Genomic DNA, 21,696 nt, shown 5'->3' on the forward strand with positions numbered 1-21,696 from the left:
CAATAAAGGCACACCAGACCACCATGGTTGGTAAGTTGGAGGGATCATCACCTCCCATCAGGACCCGGATTATATTCAAGGGAAAGGCAGCTGGAAGCTGCAGTAGAACCTGGCAGAGTTCAACCCTGCAGGAGGTCAGGGAGCTCAACTTGGGACTTGCAGCCAGAAATCTGCCTGAATCTCACAAGTCTGTGACTGGCTTACTGAGACTCATTGACTTATAACTGCAAACTGCTGCCCACGTTGTCTATTGTGACAGCAGAGACATACTCTGAAGGAAGCCCTTCATTTTTATCTTTTACTTGTTATTTTCAAAATTACCACTATTTTTTTTGCTCTTATTTTTCATTTTTTTCTTCTTTGCTACTCTTTTAAAATTTTTCCCTTTTTTCTTTCTTTTCTCTTTCTCTCTCTCTCTCCCTCACTCCCCTGCCATCCCACGTGGTTATCATCTCTCTTTGTGTTCCTGATCTGCCACTAATTCATACTTCTTTTTTATCTTTCTTTTCTTCTCTTTCCTTCTCTTCTCTGTGCCCTCCGGCCTCACTGATAAACTTTCTCTATCCTTCTACTTACCTATTCCTCCCTCCCCAACCCCTTCTAACTCCCCATCCCGAAGGGGAAAGTTGCTATATTGAAGAGTTTATTCACTATAAACATATGTTGGGTTGGTCTTTGATTTTTATTTAATTCACACAGTAAAAGGTGATAGATTAATAACTACGACAAATTATCATTTTCTAAGAGGTGCCTGATGCTAGGGTGTTGCTGATTGTATCACTTAGGCTAAGGTGTTGTGATTGATCTAATCATCTGTCCTTCCTGGTATAATGAAAATGAGACAGCCTTTGGGCCATTAGAGACTCAAAACCTGAATACCAGCTATATGTGGAAGACACCTCTGAGAAGCAACCATTTCATAAGTGTTCTAAATACATCAACAAACATACTTACAATAAACAACTTCAATGTATCAACCCAGGAACTGAACCAAGAACAGTACCAAAAACAAAAAATGAGAATACATTTAAGTAAGGAACAAACTCAGACTTCCACCCCACAAAAGGCAAATTCTGGGAGAAACAAGGTGGAAAAGTCTGATACTCAACCACCTGGACACCCTGAACTGATAGCACAGGAAGTAACAAAGCAGATGAATGAGGCTCTAGAAAAATTCAAAGCAGAAATAATCACCCAGATAACTACAGAGATGGTAAGCAGAGTGAAAGACATGATTAGAGGATCTAGAACAGAAACAGATAAAAAAAATAGATGAGCTCAAAAACATGCTGGAAGCCATGAATGCCCAGCATAAGAAAGAAATGGAAACCATGATCACCCAACATAAGAAAGAAATGGAATCTGTGAAACAGATTCAAACATATTCAAGAGATTAAAAACTTCACTGAAAGCATGCACAGCAGATTAAGGGAATCTGAAGATAGAATATCAGATATAGAAGAAAGGATCATGGTTAGAGACCATGAAAACAGAGATTTCTTAAAAATAGTAAGGCATCACGAGAAATCAATTCAACAACTGCTAGATGATGCAAAGAAGAATAACATAGGACTGACAGGAGTCCATGAAAAAACAGGAGAAAGCACAATTGACATAAAAAAACTGTTCACAGAAATAATAGTGGAAAACTTCCCACACAGAGGTAGAGAATTGGACATACAGATAAGTGAGGGATATAGAACTCCAACTAGCCATGATCAAAAAAAAATCTACATCTAGACATATAATTGTCAAGATCCTAGAAACCCAACAGAAAAACAAAATCCTACAAGCAGTTAGAGAAAAGAAACAAATCACCTACAAAGGAAAGCCCATCAGAATCACAGCAGACTTCTTAACACAAACCCTCAAGTCAAGGACAGCCTGGAGTCAAGTATTTCAAGCCCTAAAAGAAAATAACTTCCAACCTAGACTGTTGTATCCTGCAAAATTATCTTTCAAAATTGATGGGGAAATTAGATACTTCCATGACAAAGAACGCCTGAGAAATTTCATGAACACCAAACCAGCACTACAAGCAATTCTAAACAATATCCTAGAAAAAAGGAATGAAGGCCACAACTCCATGAGGCCCAATAGAGGGAAGCCACAAGGAAAAGTAAGAAACTAAAGGGAAAGGGGGGAAAAAATAAGAAATAAAAGAGCGAACAACAGCAAAACATCATGACAAGGATGAGGCGATATCTATCAATTATAATTCTCAATATTAATGGCCTCAATATACCAATCAAAAGAAATAGACTGACAGAATGGATTAACAAGAAAAATCTAGCAATATGCTGTATACAAGAAACACACTGAATCAAAAAGAAATTCATAGACTCAAAGAAAAAGGATGGAAAACAGTTCTCCGTGCCACAGGAACCCACAAAAAAGCAGGGGTAACAATCTTATTTGCAGACAAAGTAGATTTCAAACCAAAACTAATTCAGAGAGACAAAGACGGTCATTACATCCTTGTGAAGGGAACAATCCAAGAGGAAGGGATGACAACCATAAATATATATGCACCAAATATGAATGCCCTCAACTATACAAAACAAATATTAATGGACATGAAAAATCCAATAAGTACTAATACAATTGTAGTAGGGGACTTCAATACCCCACTATCAAAAATAGACAGGTCATCTAGACAAAAATTTAAAAATGAAATTCTAGAACTGAACCAAGCTATTGAACAAATTGACTTAATTGATGTTTACAGAGTATTCCACCCCACAAAATCAGAATACACATTCTTTTCAGCTGCACACAGGTCATTCTCCAAAATAGACAACATGCTAGCTCATAAGACATGTCTAAGTAAATGTAAAAGAAATGAAGTTACCCCCTGTATATTATCAGACCATAGTGTAATAAAATTGGAGGTCAATAACATAAGAAATCGCAAAACTCCCACAAACACATGGAAATTGAATAACACCCTCCTGAACAACCAATGGGTCACAGAGGAAATTAAAGAAGAAATTAGACAGTTTTTACAAGTAAATGAAAATGCCAGTACAACATATAGGACTCTATGGGACACAATGAAAGTTCTACGTGGGAAATTCATAGCAGTGAATGCCCATATTAGGAAAACAGAGAGAACTCAAATAAATAACCTAATGCAGAACCTCAAGCTCCTAGAAAAAGAAGAGCATAACACACCCAAAGCTCATACAAGACAGGAAATTATAAAGATCAGAGCAGAAATCAATGCAATGGAGACTCAGAGAATGACACAAAAAATGAATCAAAGAGTTGGTTTTTTTTAAAGAATAAATAAAATCGATAAAACTTTAGCCAACCTTATCAAAAAAAGGAAAGAAAAGGCTCAAATCCATGCAATTAAGAACAAAACAGGTAAAGTCACAACAGACCCAGCAGAAATCCAGAGGATCATCAATACCTACTTTGAGAACTTGTACTCTAATAAAATGGAAAACACAGAAGAAATGGACAGATTCCTAGATACATACGAATTGCCAAAGTTAAATGATCAAGATATAGAAATTCTAAACACCCCAATTACAATGAGTGAAACTGAAAATGTAATAAAAAATTTATCAACAAAGAAAAGCCCAGGTCCTGATGCCTTCACTGCTGAATTCTACAAGCCATTTAAAGAAGAGCTATCACCATTTCTCTTTCAACTCATCAAGGAAATTGAAAGGGAAGCAAGACTTCCAAATTCATTCCTGGAAGCAAGTGTTACTTTGATTGCAAAACTAGGGAAAGACACAACCCAAAAAGAGAACTACAGACCAATCTCCCTAATGAACATAGATGCAAAAATCCTCAACAAGATACTGACAAACAGAATACAGAGGGTCATCAAGAAGATCATACACCCTGACCAAGGCGGATTTAACCCAGGGATGCAAGGATGGTTCAACATCTGTAAACCAATAAATGTAATACACTATATTAACAGAGTCAAGGACAAAAACCATATGATCATCTCCATAGATGCAGAAAAGGCATTTGACAAAATCCAACACCCATTCATGATAAAAACCCTACAGAAAGTTTGAATAGAAGGTCTTTATCTCAACCTGATTAAGGCTATCTATGAAAAACCAACAGCCAACATCATACTAAATGGTCAAAAACTGAAAACTTTCACACTAAAATCAGGAACAAGACAAGGATGCCCACTATCACCATTCCTGTTCAATATAGTTCTGGAAACATTAGCCACAGCAATTAGAAAACAGAAAGACATAAAAGGAATAAAGATAGGAAAAGAAGAAGCTAAACTGTCATTATTTGCTGACGATATGATACTTTATATAGAAGACCCAAAATAACTCAGCCAAAAGACTTCTAGACTTAATTGACAGATTCAGTAGAGTAGCTGCATATAAGGTCAACACTCAAAAAACAATAGCCTTCTTGTACACAAATAGCAGACTCACTGAGAGAGAAATTGGGGAAACAATTCCTTTTACAATAGCATCCCAAAAAATGAAATATCTAGGAATCAATCTAACAAAGGAAACAAAAAACCTCTACACTGAAAACTACAGCACTCTGAAAAAGGAGATTGAGGAGGATATAAGAAAATGGAAAGACATCCCTTGCTGCTGGGTAGGAAGAACCAATATAGTGAAAATGGCCATACTTCCAAAACTACTATATAGAGTCAATACAATGCTGATTGAAATTCCAACAATATACCTCATAGAACTAGAGAAAACAATCCAAAAATGCATTTGGAACCAGAAGAGACCTAGAATAGCTAAAGCAATTCTAAGCAACAGAGACATGGCTGGGGGTATCACAATCCCCAACTTGAAACTATACTACAAAGCTACTGTGATAAAATCAGCATGGTACTGGCAAAGAAACAGACCTGAGCATCAGTGGAATAGATTAGAAGATGCAGAAACAACTCCAGACATACTCAGCCACCTCATCTTTGACAAAGGAGCCAACCACCCTCACTGGAGGAAAGATAGCCTATTTAATAAATGGTGTTGGTAAAACTGGATTTCAACCTGCCAAAGATTAAAACTAGAACCATACCTATCACTATGCACTAAACTAAGATCGAAGTGGATTTAAGACCTAAATATTAATACAGAAACACTAAACTTGCTGGAAGATAAGTTAGGTAGAACTCTTAAAGACAATGGCATAGGAAAAGACTTCATGAACAAAACCTCAGTAGCACAGGAACTAGCACAAAGAATCAACAACTGGGATCTCATCTTATTATTAAAAAGCTTCTGCGCTGCAAGAGAAACCACAAAAAGAGCTAAGAGACAACCTACAATCTGGGAAAAAATTTTTAGCAGCTGTACCTTAGACAAAGGACTACTATGTAGAATATATAAAGAACTGAAAAAAAACAGACCCCCCAAATTCAAGGACCCAATTCAAAAATGGGCACCTGAAATGAACAGACATTTCTCAGACAAAGAAGTAAAACTAGCAAATAAACATATGAAAAAATGTTCAACATCTCTGGTCATTCGAGAGATGCAAATGAAAACAACACTGAGATTCCACCTCACCCCAGAAAGAATGGCTGTTATCAAGAAATCAACCAATAACAAATGCTGATGGGGGTGTGGGGAGAAAGGAACCCTTCTCCATTGTTGGTGGGAGTGCAGGCTGGTGCAACCACTGTGGAAATCAGTATGGAGATACCTCAAAGAACTAGGACTAGAGGTCCCATTTGACCCAGCTATTCCCCTGCTGGGTATCTTCCCCAAAGAATTAAAAGAATCGTACCACAGTGATATATCTGCACCCATGTTCATAGCAGCACATTTCATAATAGCTAAAGCTTGGAAACAGCCCAAGTGCCCATCAACTGGAAACTGGATAAAGAAAATGTGGTTTTTTAATAAAATGGAGTACTACTCAGCCATAAAGCATGAGAAACTAGAGACATTTATAGCTAAATGGATGCATATTGAGGCCATACTCTTAAGTGAAAGAATTAGGACACACATGTGTAAATACCGAATAGTTTCTCTAGTGTGAGAAACTGAAAGTGTAAATAAGGATTAAAATGAATAATTGATAATTTGAAACAGGAAAAGATCCAAAGGTGTAGAGGTGGTGGGAGGGGAAGGGGAAAGGAAAAATTATGAGAAAAGAAAAAAATGGAAACGAAATCTGTGTAAATAGGGAAGGGCAGAGGGGGTGAAGGGCACACAGGTAATGGGGAAAAAAATAAGAACCAAGATACATCACGTACAGGTACAAGCACCCAATGATAAATTTAAACGTATTGTATACCTAAAATGGCCCAATAAAAGAATTTTTTAAAAATAAAATATAATAAAAAGCATAAAAAGAAAAAACAAGAACTAAGATATATCATGTAAGGGTACAAATTCCCAATGATGATGAATATGATTGTAATGTATACCTAAAATGTACCAATAAAGTTAATTTTTTTAAAAAAGCATAAAAAGTTGCTAAAGCATATATCTGGTAGTTGAATGTCGGTTTAAAAATGAGAAAGAAAAAAACAAGGGCCAGGGATTTAGCTCAGTGATTCTGGCACCTGTGTCATAAGCACAAGGTCCTGAGTTCGATTCCTGGTACACACCCCCCCCCAAAAAAGAAAAGAAAAAATCAAAAGGAATCTATGCTCTAAATTAGGAATCAGCAAACTACAGCAGGCACACAGGCCAAATGAAGACAGCTCCCGCTTTGTGGGGAACAGGGCCATATCCACCGGTTAGCTGCTGTCTTTGGAGGCTTACCACATGGTCCACGAACCCCAAAATAATTACTATCTGGCCCTTTAAGAAATGGCTTTTTCTTTGAGAGCAAAGTGAGCCTCTAAAGATTTTCAGAGCCTTTCTTTTTTAAATTTATCAAGGATTTCCCTAGTTTATCTTCTTACAAATAAAAACAAAACCAACTATGAAGTAGGATTTGGTAGCCTCATTTTTTTCTAACATGATTAAACCAGTTTACAGCTTCAAGGTGGATTTTTTTCTTGTTTTTGTGCTAATCTCAAAGTCTATAATGAAAGTAAGACAAAAAGAAGAGGAAGAAAAAAGAAGGGAGAAGACAGAAGGAAAAAAGAAGGAAAGAAAGAGGAGGAGGAAGACAAAGAGGAAGAAAAAAAGCAACACACAAAAAAGAAAAAATTATAATTTCATGTTATCATTACTTTATTTCAAATGCCCTGAATTTAATAAACTAGCTCACATATTGCCAGTTTCAATACATTACAGCTAGGGAGTGGCTGTTATTTGGAGAGGGTAGGAGGTAGGAAACACATGTACACATACAAGGCTGGAATTCCCTTCATATGAACCCAGCAAAGAACACTGTAAACCCAGAGGCTGCTTCTCCCAACCATAAACTTCTGTGTGTTTTGGATTAATAGTTTAAATATATTCTTTGACGGCCTTCAACTTCACTTACACAACCTTCGGGTACACCCATGAGCTGATTAGTAATTTAAGGCCTGAGAAGAACACAGTTTCAAAAGGAAATACACAGAGACATGAATGAGTTTAATATGCAAGTACACTAGCTAAAGGGCATAATTAAAACTATATCACTCCTTTGAATCTACATAATTATGTCCCAAAGACATTCTCATTATTATCTTTTACTCTGACACTAAACCAGAAAGGGCTTCATGTCTACATGGTTGGGAAATAAATATAAATTAAAAAGTTAAGACCTATATGAGTCAAAAATAATGCTTGCCAACAAAATACAATGACTGAATTTTTAAGTGCTAAATACAGTCAACCACCATTGCTAGTGCATGTCCAAAACAGAATATATCATCATAATATCAGTGAGTGATCTTATGCCCCAAATTTCAGAGAGGAAAACAACTAGAAAGACTTAAAAAATTATTTTTAATTTTAAAGAGAGAAGGCTGCTTTTTTTGATACTAACTCAACTGGAAATCTCTACTAACCAACACTTCCTTTACTATACAATGATAATTGATGCTCCTAATGATCAGCCTGAAGCAGTTCCAAATCCTGAAGTTCATTTTAAATCATTAAAAAGAAGATGAAATTATGTTCACTATACTTTCAGTAATAAGTGCACTTCATTATATTCTCATTAAGATTAGCAATATATTTAGAATATACAGGGCAACTGTCCATCAAGAGGCTATTAAAAATCAGATATTCATAGGGGCACTACTGAAAAGCTCTTATGTTATAGTCAACTGAATATATACGGGAAAAATGATCACTTCAATTTTTGGGTCATAAAACTAGGGAGTATTATAAAAGATTCTACCCTAGCGATTGAAGGAATTTTAAATCTCCTTTTACCGGACATATTATCCCAAACAATGCCCTTGATACCCTCTGCTTCTAATGGCAGTCACCAAATCCTCCAAAGCAGAAGCCAGAAGACCAATGAGGAAGCTACTGTAAAGACCCAGATAAGAGGGACTAGTAGTGTGTGGGCCAGCTCTGTGGCCACTGATGGCAAGACGTGATGGTGTCAGTCAGCTTTCCATTACTGTACACATACCTGACATAATCAGTTTGTAAGGAGAAAAGATTATTTCAGCTTACAGTTTTGGAAGTTCAGTCCATGACCAACTGGCCCCACTGCTTCTGAGCCTGAGGTAAGGAAGCAGTCCTGGTGGAGCAAAGCATGGCACCCTGGAGGCAAAAGAGGAAGGGAAAAGGTTTCCACTCCCCCTCTTAAGGCAGGCCACCAATGAGCTGAAGACCTCCTGCAAGGTCCTACCTCTTCCTGCTTCCACCACAGCCCAACAGCGCCACCTGGGGACCAATCACGCAGCCTTTGGGGACACTCATTTCCCAACTATAGCTAGCAGTGAATACCTCAGATTAAGATGAAATAATTTGCTGACAGTACAGGTACTGTAAGAAAAAGTTGTCAAAGACTACACACATGAAAGCTTTTGATCCAAGCCAACTGAAACAGTGGAATTGCCATTTTCTGAATAGGGAAGACTGGAGAAGGAGTTGCTTTGGGGCAGGATGGTAGACTAGGAGCTCAGTTCTGTAAACTTTAAATGTGGGATACCTCGTAAACAGTACTGTGTTTGTATGACCTAGAAAGACCATACATAAATAAAATAAATAGATCTATTTATATTGTATCTAAAATATAAAATAGATATAAAATAAAGCACTAACCTGTACCCTGGAACACAAAACTATCCAAGAACAACATAACACTGCCTTAGGAATGTTGAACATCTAAGACATCTCTGTTGGCTAGGATGTACCACATCAAATATCCCATGGACTCTTCTGAAGCAGTTCTTCATTTTTTAAATCAGCAAGTAAATTTATCTTTGCTACAAAGGAAGAAAGATGGCTATTGTGAAATCAACCAGAGGGAACCCTGAATTGAGCAGGTCCTTAGACGTAATTCTGAGAAAGGTACAAATTATTGTAGGGAGGATATCCTAAGTAAAACTGCAGTCAACGCCGTCAAAGGTGACAGAGGATGACACAGTGCTGGAAGGTGATCCAAGAGATTTCTGCAATGATGACTTCTGTGGAGTCAAATGTTGCCAAAAATTCTAGTACTCAAAAATGTAAGACAAACATAAAGTCCAACTGTATTTTTCAATGACTACCAAAAGTTAGCATTCTGGCATTTAACAGAAAAGAGAATTCTGGGTAGATCTTGGCACAGCACTCTCACACAACTTTCTTTGGAAAGTGGACACTTAGAGGAAATCCAAACACGTGTCAAACAATCACTCATTTTGATTTTTTAATCTCTCTCTCTCTCTTTGTAGTAAGATCACCAGACAGCAATGAAATCAACCTGTAATTTCTCAGCATTCAGCAGGAATATGTTCACTAGATTTAATAGCATCCTCACAGCTTCACAAAGGGTCAATATAAAAGTTATCTACTTGAGTAATAAATGGTTCTATGTTTTAGGCCAAACCACAGTTTAAAAGAGATTTAGAGTTTATGGTACACTTCATGGATCATAAAATAATCTTATGTCCCAATTCCATGTGTCCAAATCCTACTACTTTTCAGGGTTCAGTTCAAACATCAATTTCTCCCTGAAGCCCTCCAAGTCCCCTGGGGGGAATGTACTATTTCACTCTTAGCCCACCTTAAGCTGTACTTACCACTTTCTATCTCACATTACATGAGAAATTAAGAACTGAGTTACCTTACCAGGGACATTAATGTACATTCATTAAGTTATGTGAAAGATTTCCAAATATCCCATAAATGTTACTTGAATTTAAATCTGACAAAATATATCCTTGAGGGTAATTTAAAAACCATATTATAATAAAATAGAAGTTACATCAATCTAGTATGAACTATGGTTCCTGAGGTCTGAAGTCTTACCTTGTGCCTACATTTTTTTTTAAGTCACAATCCCTAAAATATTAGCAGAGAGAACAAGAAGGTAAGAGGGAGAGAGGGAGAGGTAAGCTCTTCTAGTCTTACAAAATTATATTACCTTCTAAAAATGAGGATCATGGACTTTTTCTTCTTTGTCTACCTTAGCAAAAGTCAGACCTCAAGTAAAATAACTAATTTGGATAAGCCCAGCATCATTTATTTGTTTCAGTATTGTTTTATTTTCAATCTTTCTAAATGAAGAAGACAAAACCATCAAGCCTATCTACTGCATGTAGTATGGCCTATCCAATAGTCAGAAAGATCATGAGAATCCTGGAGCTTCTTTTTACTACAAATTCATTGATTTTCAGGATGTTCCCTGGCAAAATTCAAATAACAATACCCACTTTCCCATGATGAGTTTCTGATACTTAAATAAGAATACTTAAATAAAGTACCAGGTATACAGTAGAACTCAATAAATGTTAGCATTCCCCTCTCTAAAAGTTACTCCAAATGGCTGAACCATGCCAGAGGACCACAAGTTTACTCTGAATCAACCTGTTTTCTAAAGGCCTTTAACATGTTCAACTGTTTCTAAGAAGAGTAACTTTTTTCATCCCATTTGCCTCTATCAATAACCTGAAATATATCCCTTTTTTACTGATGCTCTTTCCTTCACTGTAGATAAACCCTACAAGGGATAAAGAAAATGTGTTCTTCTAGAACATGGGTTTATCTTATGAAGAAAAAAATAATACCAAGCAATCAGTATGGCATTCATGGTCTCCTTGCTCTAAGGATAAGCAACTCTATAGATAATAGTCATATGAGTAAATTATCTGGCTAGGAAAGTTCCCTGAAAAAACAACACATTCTTAATCTTCTATACTTTTAAAATAAAAAGTATGTCTCTATTACAATAGGAAGACCCAAAAAGAAAAAGAAAAAAACAAAATAGCACATTTTGGAATTCTGAAGAAAGAAAACTAATGACTTGACTTACTTAGGTCACTTTCAACTGAGGAATAATACTGAAGAAAGACTAGGTACAGAGTGTTCTGTCCAACACAACAAAGTAGATGGGGACCATATACAAATTCCAAAACATAGTTCCTGCTGCTTAGACACTGCAAACCTAGTTGAGATGAAAGGGATGCTAAGGGGGAAGAGCCACTGGCAGAGGTATTAGAAAAGGATTAACACTGGGGCTGGGCCTTATGGGATAAACATCCTCGTGGGAGGATTCTTTAGCTTTTACCAACAGTAGCTTAAACTAAATCTAGTTCATCCCCAGAGTATTGAAATTAATTCTAATTAGTTGCCTCCTGATATTAAGACTCCTCTCCCACATCAGTAAGTTCAACTTCCTCCTTTCCTATAGGTAATAAATCTGTACATATTATATAGGTAGATTACATTTGTCTTCAAAAAGATCACATACTGCTTTAAGAATGACCTCAATTGAAAATCAAAGTTTAACAAAACTCAGCTTTAAAACAATGAACAATACATGCCATGCTATCCATAGAGAGGAGTTATTAGTTGGAATAAAACATAACACTGTTGTAAACAGAGACTAAATGGCTTGACTACAGCATTATTCAAATTGGATCCTTTGTGTAAAAGGCCTCAAGGCACAATCAATAAGTTATTAATTAAAATACATGAAACTGTAGAAGATAATAATCATAATAAAGTTCTGTTAAAATCATGTTTAAGTGTTGACTTGTCAGAACAGGCCCATTAATAAAGACAGATTTTTTTTTAACTATTCCTAGAGGCTCCATAAATTCAGTAATAACTGTAAGAGATAACACTAAGAGACAGAGAATGCTTCATATAGGATGCTTTTCAGAAATCATCTTGACTCTAGTTCTTTGAAGTTCAAACATGAACTACAGAAATATAATGCTTAACTCACATGTGTTGAGGCAAAGCTTTGCAAGGGATAAGGAAGCAAGAAGGGCAAAAAAGTAGTGTCCCAAAGTCCCTAAATCAGAAAGCTCCAGGTTGAATCATCTGCCATGTTCCTGCCTGTGGAAAACACGTGAAATTCTCCATGAGGAAGGCTAATGTCTTATGGTGTTGTGGGACTAGATTAAATAAGAAGCAGGAATAGTATAAAGCAGTATGCCTGCTTTGCCAACTCCTACCTTATGCACTCTAGCAAGTTGCCAGAGAAACCCAAATAGTGCCGACTTAATCGACTACAAATGTATGCCCTAGTCCTGTTTTCTCAATAGTAAACCAGACTTAAATAGTAATGTCTATCTATTAACTATATTATGAATTATAGTGCCTGGTAACCCTGCTATCATTTAGCATCTTTTTTATTTATCATTAGTTAACTTCCTGGCATACTTCTAGAAAGTATCATTTAATACTTTAACTTTCCGTAAGCTTCACTGCACCAAATCCTTTAACTGATCCCCTCCATCTACCTTCTACTGTACTTTATTAGAAAGACACACAGAGCACAATTTTCCAGATTTCTTTCTTCCTGAAACACTACCTCACCACATTCTCATGTCTCATCCATCCTTCATGCGTCAGATAAACAAGGTTATTCACTGGTCACCTTCTGCAATTTGTTCACTCAAATTTTACTGAGCATCTAGGACCTGTCAGGCACTGTCGTGTGCTGGCGTGAGATGGCAGGAAAGAGAGGCAGTCTCCATACTCAGGGAGGATCAAAGAGCAGGGAGAACCACACGCAGTAGCAGTCACTTACAAGTGTGTGGTTACCTTTCATCTCCTCAGGCCCTGCTTCCTCAGTGATCTCCAACCCATATTCCATTCCCTTGAGTTTCACTGCTTTTGTTCACCCCAGAACGAGAACAATCTTTGCTTGGCATGGCCACCTCTATGGCTAATATTTTCTACCTGTTTCCTGATTTCTCAGACTCTTGGAACAAATATGCTACTGCCATTGTTCCCATTTCCTTATGTGGTCAGTAAATCTAGCTCCTGTTCTGTCCTATTCTTAGAAATGACTTCCTAAAAACAGTATCTATGCCTTCCTCAGTTCTGAAAACACAACATTACTGTTACTTTTGAGATTCTCCTTAGTGCCCAGGAACTCAGACTGTGGTTTTCTCTCTTCTATTCAATTTATCTAATAATTCTGTTTTCACTTCTGGCTCCTGCATGTGTGCTCCAAACATTGGGCATTTCTCAAAGTTCATTCTGCTCTAAATATCTGTGTATACTTTCTATCCACCAGCTTACTTACCTTCCAAAACTTTTTCTCTCATTTTTTTGAATGATTCTCAAATCTACATCTCCATGTTTTCATATTGTGTATATACTTAGTAAATAATTATAGAATTAAGGGAGAAAACCAGCCAATAATCAACAACAAAAATGTCTACTCATTAAATTTCAAATTTACACCAAATTCAAGATCCATTTTACCTCCACTGATCCAGACAATTCAGCTCCCTGCCCATTACCTATGCTAATGGAGCCTCTAACTTTTGTTACTTAGGAGGACCACCTGAGGTATTAATGCTTTCTTTATGTTGTTCCACAAATTGTTTCTCAAAACCAACCCCCGTCTCCTCTCTGGCTTTTCCTAGTACTGAAGATTGAGTCTTTGCATTGAGCTACATCCCAGACCTTTTGGTACCAGGGATTGAACTCAGGACCATGCACTTGCAAGGCAGGCGGCGGCACCACTGAGCTAAATTCCCGGCCCCAACTTATTCTTTATGTTGAGACAGGGTCTCACTAAGTTGCCCACAAACTTAATAAGGCAGGGCACAAACTTGCAATCCTTCTGCCTCAGCCTCCCACGTGCTGGGATTACGGGGTATGCACCACCACACCTGACTCTTCCAAACACTTCTTGAGTCCACTCTTTCTACTTTGTTCTCATCACTATTACAAGACTAACCTAGTCAACTATTTACTACCTTCCTAGTCTCTTCTCACTTAAGTTCTGCACACGAGTTCCCTATTAATCTTCTAAAAACATAATCCTCTCCCAGTTTAAAGTTCACTAAAAGTTTTTCCTGGCCAAAAGACAAAGTTCATTTAAAACTCTGAAATTTGGAACTAGCATTTCTCTTTCTCCTCCCTACTCATCTATTACTTGCTTAAATCTTGCACTACAAATGAACTAGAACAGTATTTGGGGAACATTTTTAAGCAGCAAAACTGTCCTTCAGAATGAAATCTTGCACAGAACTCCAACATGTAAAAGTAGATGATGGGGAAAAAGTAGATGATGATATAATTACACTTGCTAAGGGAGGCTGGAACCCAGCTCCTCAATCTCAATCTCCTTTCCTGCCACCTGTACGGTGGAATTCATGTGTCCCAAGAAGACAGCCGGAACCCATTCCACTACATTACATCTCTTGGACATCTCCTACAGAAACGATCTCTGCTGAAATTCAGTCCCTCAGTCCCTTCTTTGCCTTGAACTTTCTCCATTCTAGCTCATATGAAACCGCCTAATAAGCCAGCACAAAGTTATTTCTACTTTTGGAAACTTCACTCATTATTCCATTCCAGGCTAACTCTCTTTAGTTATGAATACCGAGAATAAGAATAGCTAGCATTATTGGTCAGAATCTATTCCTCACCACTGTCTGTATTTTTATATAGAGGTACTGTGCACATTCTGTACCTGACAATAATATCAGCTAACCTGCCTAACTTTATGGAGTTTGTATTCGGTGGATCTAAATCTGAACTTAGCCTGACATCAAGCTTGTGCTCTAGATCAGTTCTTTCCAACCTTTTGCATATCGCTGAGCACAAATAAAATGATACTTAAAAAGCAAGAAGCTGCTCACTGTTAAAAGCCCACCCTAGCTTCCTCAAAGGTTCACAGGATCAATACTGGAGTACACTGTAAAAGCACTGCCAGTATGTGAGCTGAAGATCTCTGCTGCACACATCCTGTTAGTGTTTACTGGTATCTGGCATGTAACAGGAGTTCAAATGTATGCGTGGGTTAATGATGAGTGATCGTACATTATGATCAAACTGCCAACAGAAGCAGGCAGAAGAACAAATCAAGACTGAAGAATTTCAATGCCTATCTGTTGGATAAAGCATTGACCAATTTAGATTTCTAGAAGAGTAATATTTAAAACAGTGGCTCTCAACCTTTAGTGCACATTAATTTCCCATGGAAGCATGGAAGTCGTGGGCCCTGTTCCCAGCACTTGATTCAGAGAATCTGCACTTATAACAAACTTCCAAATGATGGCGACACTGAGATCCACTCATCTTTAAAAAATCATGGCAATAAATATGCTTCCTATACTCACACCACAGAAGCCAAACATTTAATCCTTTGATAGCCTGATTGGAGTCATGATGCAAACCAGATTCTGAGGCAAAAGATAAGCTTTTTAAACAGTGCTAAATGTTCCTTGTCCCAATTACAACAGCATAGAGTAGACCTTAAATATGCTATCATCAGGGACAGGAATTCCAGCCAGATAAAATGTGCATGATCTATGTTGTGCTTAATATCCAAGAGAGTCAGGTTAAGGCAATTCAGAGTAATAATACTGTATAAAATATGATTGAGAGGACACATTGCTTTGAGTTTATTAGACGAATTATCTACTTCAATTTAATTCTCGAGGCTGAAGTGATTTAACATCCAAGTTTAAGTGAGAAAATACCTTAGTATTATGTTTTTTCATGCTTTGAATAAAGATTTTGTTAATTTAATCTCATATACAGGATGAAGCTTTTTCTCAGGTAGACTGATATGTAAATTATAATTACAACTAACAAAAGATGCATAAAATGTGATTATGATTAATAAAATACATTTTATTTGCATAAAGCATATGTATGTTTATTTCAGGAATCTTAGAAATACCTTACTTAAGGAATAAAATATTCAAAATTTCAAATATCTCTTATAGAACTGTTCAAAAATCCTGAGAATCCCAGTGCAACTTTCAAATGTTTCCAATCAGCACTGACAAGGGTGAGCTGAAAGGGCTTTACTTTAAAACTTTTAATATATTATAAATATTCACACTAAACACAATTAAGCCTAAGAATGAAAACCTTACATTATAAACCCAGTATTTTTGGACTGAGATAGCAATTGGTTTGCTATAACATGGGTTGTTAACAGAATATTGCCTTATACATGGTTGGTGTTTTAGTACTAAGATCCCTTATCCTCTAGTAAAATACACATTTTAAAAAATGGTATTCAACTATACAGAGAAAGTAAATTGAAAAGAAAAGTCTGGAAGGTTTTTTTTCCAGTGGAATAACTGGCCCATGGTTACATTCAGTATGTGAGAGATTTAATTGTTTTTAAGTTTATTTTATTTGTACATGCTCACTTACATGATGCTCATGCTCATCTTAAGGAGTGGAAGCATCTGTAACCATGCCACCCTGAACGTGCCTGATCTAGGAGAGGGTCCTGTACTTAACACATCTTGATCCTTTTATTCCTTCCCCTTTCCACCTTCCGCCCTCCCTCTGGCTCTAGCTCTCCCTCCCCCATTTTCTTCATCATCTGGTTATTATTATTATTTTAGTTCATGTTTGTGGCATATAATGATTACATTCATTGTGGCGAACTGGTACATGTACATGACACAGTTTACATCTTTTCAAGTCCTGTCCCCTCCCTCCCTCCTCTACCTTCAGTGTCTTGGTCCCCCTTCCCATTTATATGAGATCTATCTCCCTGTTCCCTTTTATTTATCTTTTGTTTTTTAAATGACAGCAACCAAATACAAAGCAATCCCCAAACCAGCTAACAAAATACCTGACTGAATGAACAGAAGAATTATAAAAGAGAAAGAAACAATGGAAGAGTGAAAAAATGTTTTGTCTACTTTGCCATCATTTCTTGCTCATGGTGTATTCTTATTCTTAGTACTCTACTAATTAATGCCATTCATTTTTTCAAATCCTGATTGATCTTCTCTAGAATGAACCACCCTAATAAATCTCTCACCTTATCTCAGCACTACTTTCTTTTTCACCTAAGTCTTTCAGAGTACTATAAAAATGTCTAATATTCATCTTCCAATACAAAATACTCTATAAATAGTACTTTAAGCCAACAATTTTCTATGCCTCTTTAGACTATTTTTAATTGAATATGTTACTTGACAAATAGGTAAAGCTATTAAATTGAAGAGAATATTATCATTTAGTATCCCTTAGTTTATATTTCACTGTAAAAATTTACAATGTAATTGAGAAAAACTTGATCATTTATTTATAGTCTATACAACAACAGAATAGCAAAAAGCCACAGTAATTCATAAATGTAACTTAATAATCTTTTAGTCAAAATAATATATTTGGGGCCGGGGATTTAGCTCAGTGGTTTTGCTGCCTGCTGCGCAAGCTCAAGGACCCAAGTTCAATCCCTGGTACCAAAAAAAAAGCAAAAACAAAATAATATATTTGTTATAATCAATAAGCTAATGGAAATACAGACTATGTATCTATAAAGCTAAAAATTACTGATTATAATATATAAATTTTGCACAACACGTATAATGCAAAATAAAAATCCCATAAGAAAAATTTACATGTTTTAAAACCTGTAATATTGAACACACTGATACATAGGCCATCCCAGATATACAGAAAAAAGGCAGGTTAGCAAACAGGCGTCCAAGCCACAGAGACCCGGACCTTATGGCGGTGCCAATGTTTGCCAGTGACACTGATTTTCCCTTCCCTCTTCTTTCCTCTTAGTTTACAGTACAAACCAAGCTGAAATGCTAGCTCAACTTCTTTCTCTTTCTACTCCAGAACCACTGCCTTTTTCCCCAACTTATAAATATTTGCCTACTGCAACTTCATGTGTCAACCTGACAGGCTGTGAAGCACCCAGACATCTGGCCAAATATTACACTGTTACGCTGGCTGTGCCTGTAAGCACGTTTCTGGGTGGAATGAACACCTGAGTTGTGGTGGTAGTAAAGCAGACAGCACTCTCTGGTGAGGGTGGCCTCATCCAGTCGGCTGGTGGGAGGTCTGAACAGAACAAAAGGGCTGGACCTCCTATAAGAGGGAGCCTCCACCTGCTGACTGCCTGGAAGGGAAAGCTCAATGCTCCCTCAATCTTGAGGCTGACAGCACTTGAAATGGAGCCTCCTCCTCCTGGTTGTCAGGCCTTTGGACTTAGGGTCTCCAGGGATGCACAGATGCAGACAAGACTGTGTCGAGACAGCAATCTGTGAGCCAAGGAGAAAGCCCTTAGGAGAAACTAAACTCGCAAGCACCTTTATCTTGAGTTTCCAGATTTCTATTGTATAAGCTACCCAGACTTTGGTGTTTTGTTACAGCAACTCTAGCAAACAAATACATGACATAATAGTGTGTTTGTTACAAAATTTACTTTATAAATATTCTTTGTTCCATAATTAACCTTTTATATTAAGAAGCAAGCCAAGAAATAAAACATTTATATCAGAGTACAGTGTAGTATAAAAGGGGCAAGAAACCATATTTCAAAAATAAAATATTAGTTAGCATGACTAAAAAGAAACCTGAAGCAGGAATGAAAAATCTGAGTACCAGGGATAGATTTTAAAGCAGTTGCTCAGTTTTACACTGACTGATCTCTAACAGTGCTCTAAGAAAGATTCTGTATAACATAATAAACTATTTTAAAGTACTTTTACCTTATTGTTCACAGTATCTTCAAAAGTGAAGGTGAAGACAGTGTCTTCAAAACATTATGTATGTACAGACGCACACGTGCAGTCCTACAGAAACAACTCAGAAAGCAATTCTTACTGACAGTACACACCATCAAAGGAGAAGTTAGCTTTTGTGGGCCTTTGGTTAGCACATACTACTATATGAGTTTCTTTTTACCTCAACTACCTTGTAGACACATTTATCTTTTAGAATTTCCAAGAAGTATACTAAAAAAACAGACCTTTTAGACTTTTGGGAGTAGGTGGTGCAGGAGGAGATGGGAAAAAAAAAAGAGAGACAGGGTAAATGGGATTGAATATGATTGAGATATGTTAAATGCTCATACCAACTTCCTAAAATGAACCTCACCATTCTGTACTACTAATAGCTCTAATACAAACAAACAGAGCTTTTAGTTTCCAGACCAAATTAAAATTTCAGTTAGCGTTCCAATTTTCCAGAATTACCTTGTCTGGATCCATCTTTCCCCTGACAAATTCTCGCTTCCAGAACTCCAGAGCCTGCTCCAGGGTTAGGCCGATGCCCTTCAGGAAGAGCCCATACTGCATGCGGCCTCCATGTCGGAGGTGGTGGTTTTCCCGCAAGGCCTTGTGCAGCTGGCGCATGCAGGGTGGGAAGGACGTTGTCGAAAGCTACGAGAGAAACAGCTTATACAAGTTTTTCTTTTCCTCATATATACATTTTTTTGGAAGGGCAAACTCTGTATTTAACTTTAAGTACTGGATTATAATTTTTCAGATTTGAGACAATCTGTTCATTCTGGTCTGTCCCTACTAATCTCACTATAATTCTTATTTCCCACCATTAAAATCTCAGTATATTTTTAATTTACTGTGAATAATTTGGTAACTCTCTAAATAAAGATTATCTTATGTACAGCTTATTTTTCATTTGTATATAAACTATTAGAAATTAAAGAGAAATTCTAAAAATTAAAGTATAGCAAAGTGTACTAATGATATTCTAGCAGGACAATTTATACTAGCTAAATCTTGAAAATGCCCTATCTACCCACCAACAGATGAATAAAGAAAATGTAGTATTTATACACGATGGAGTACCACTGTGCCATAAAGAACAATATAAACTTGTGATATTCTGTTATGACAATCTAGCAAACTGATCTTATCACTTCCCCTTTCTCTTTTACTAAATATATATGATATTCAAATATAATAATTCACCATTTGGCTATCATTACTTAAAAGACTGGTATTTGGAATAATTTATTGAATCGTTTCATTAAACTATAAACAATTTTCTCATTAAGTTTGGTTTCCTTATGTTGAAAACAAATCATATGCATAGGACATGCGATTTTCTTTAAGAGTGATCAGGAAGCCACAAAATTACATTCTCTCCTTTTTTTTTTTTTTTTTTTTTTGTACTGGGGATCGAACTCAGGACCTTGCACTTGCGAGGCAGGCGGCAGAACCACTGAGCTAAATCCTGGCCTTCTCTCCCATTTTATCACCAAAAAATCTTTGAAGAAAATCTGGGTTTCCTCCATTAACAAAAGTCTAAGTATAAAAGGATATGATGCTTACCAAATCAATCTGATCTAAAGAAATCTTCCCCGTGTTTCCCTGTGTACTGTAATCCTGGCCAGTGTAGGAATGACTAAAAACAAACACAAAAAATAATGAAATATTAAAATAAGGATTTGTAAAACACTCTTGATCACAGTAAAAATTTTTAATTTTGATAAAGATGAAAATCATAAGAAAACATTTATATAATATTTAGCAGAAAGATAGTCAAGTATTCAATAAGACACATTTAAGCAACTTATCTAAAAATAAGACAAAAACACAGTGACAGTCTGGATCTCCTGACTGCTAGTCTAGGACACTACTTCCATTTCTTGAAAGCACAATCCAAATTGCTGTTAAGAGTTTAAGCCTCCACTAATTATCCATGATTAACAGCGTAGCAGCACAGCAAAAAGAGAAAACAAGACGAAAAGGGACTTAAATCAGACACCATCACTTCATGGTAGTTCCCTGAGCAAGTTACTGAGACTTAGCTGACCATGGTGGCACACCCCTGCAATCCCAGCACTCGAGAGGCTGAGGCAGGAAGATCTCAGCAAGTGTGAGTCCAGCATGGACTACTAGTAAGTTCAAATCCAGCCTGAACTACACAACAAGACATTCTGTATCCCAGGTTCTTCTTCTGACTGGATATAACACCTGCTTTTGGTGTTATGGGAAGTCTGAATTGAAATAATTGGTTTCAAGGGCCTGCCACACAGTAATCACTATTTATTAAAATAAATATGTGAATAGCACATAACAGTATGCAGAGTTTTCATCTATATTCTCCAATTAAATCCTTACAACCATTCCAAGGAAGCATTTTTAGTTTATATATAACAAGTAAGGAAATGGAGGCTTGCAGGAGTTAGAAACCTGTCCAGATCAGAAAGCAAGGCAGCAGTGCAGTGGTACTGACCTTCTGCCTCTTAATTCCCTGCTTCCTGTGCCATGCCATTTTCTCGCATGTAACAAATATTGTTGTGGTATTACATACTTAGAAACAGATCTCAATACGTGACACCTAAAGCCATCCACCTTTGTAATTTTGCACCTCCTTGACATAATATATAACCATGCCCAACTCCATAAACAGACTGAATTCCATTTAGCAAAAACCAGCTGCTAGACCATACAGAAAAATGTACACAAAATACCGA

At 36.8% G+C, this 21,696-nt stretch overlaps 1 protein-coding gene across 11 annotated transcripts in view; it reads right to left on the reverse strand.

The window, feature by feature from the left end:
• Positions 1-21,696, reverse strand: part of Prim2 (DNA primase subunit 2) — a 397,094-nt gene that overhangs the window by 75,975 nt on the left and 299,423 nt on the right. For 9 of the 11 annotated variants that reach the window (XM_087204938.1, XM_087204937.1, XM_087204940.1 and 6 more), the window contains 2 exons: positions 20,549-20,621; positions 19,448-19,633 (listed from right to left, as the gene is read on the reverse strand). The exons of the other annotated variants lie outside the window; for them this stretch is intronic. In XM_087204938.1, coding sequence (XP_087061064.1) covers positions 19,448-19,633; positions 20,549-20,621 — 259 coding nt within the window. The remainder of the gene's footprint in view (positions 1-19,447; positions 19,634-20,548; positions 20,622-21,696) is intronic. 11 annotated transcript variants of the gene reach the window in all.

This window comes from Heterocephalus glaber, unplaced genomic scaffold, assembly GCF_053883595.1.
Source record: "Heterocephalus glaber isolate CG9 unplaced genomic scaffold, H.glaber_assembly_v1.0 deba00000594, whole genome shotgun sequence".
Lineage (NCBI taxonomy): Eukaryota > Metazoa > Chordata > Mammalia > Rodentia > Bathyergidae > Heterocephalus > Heterocephalus glaber.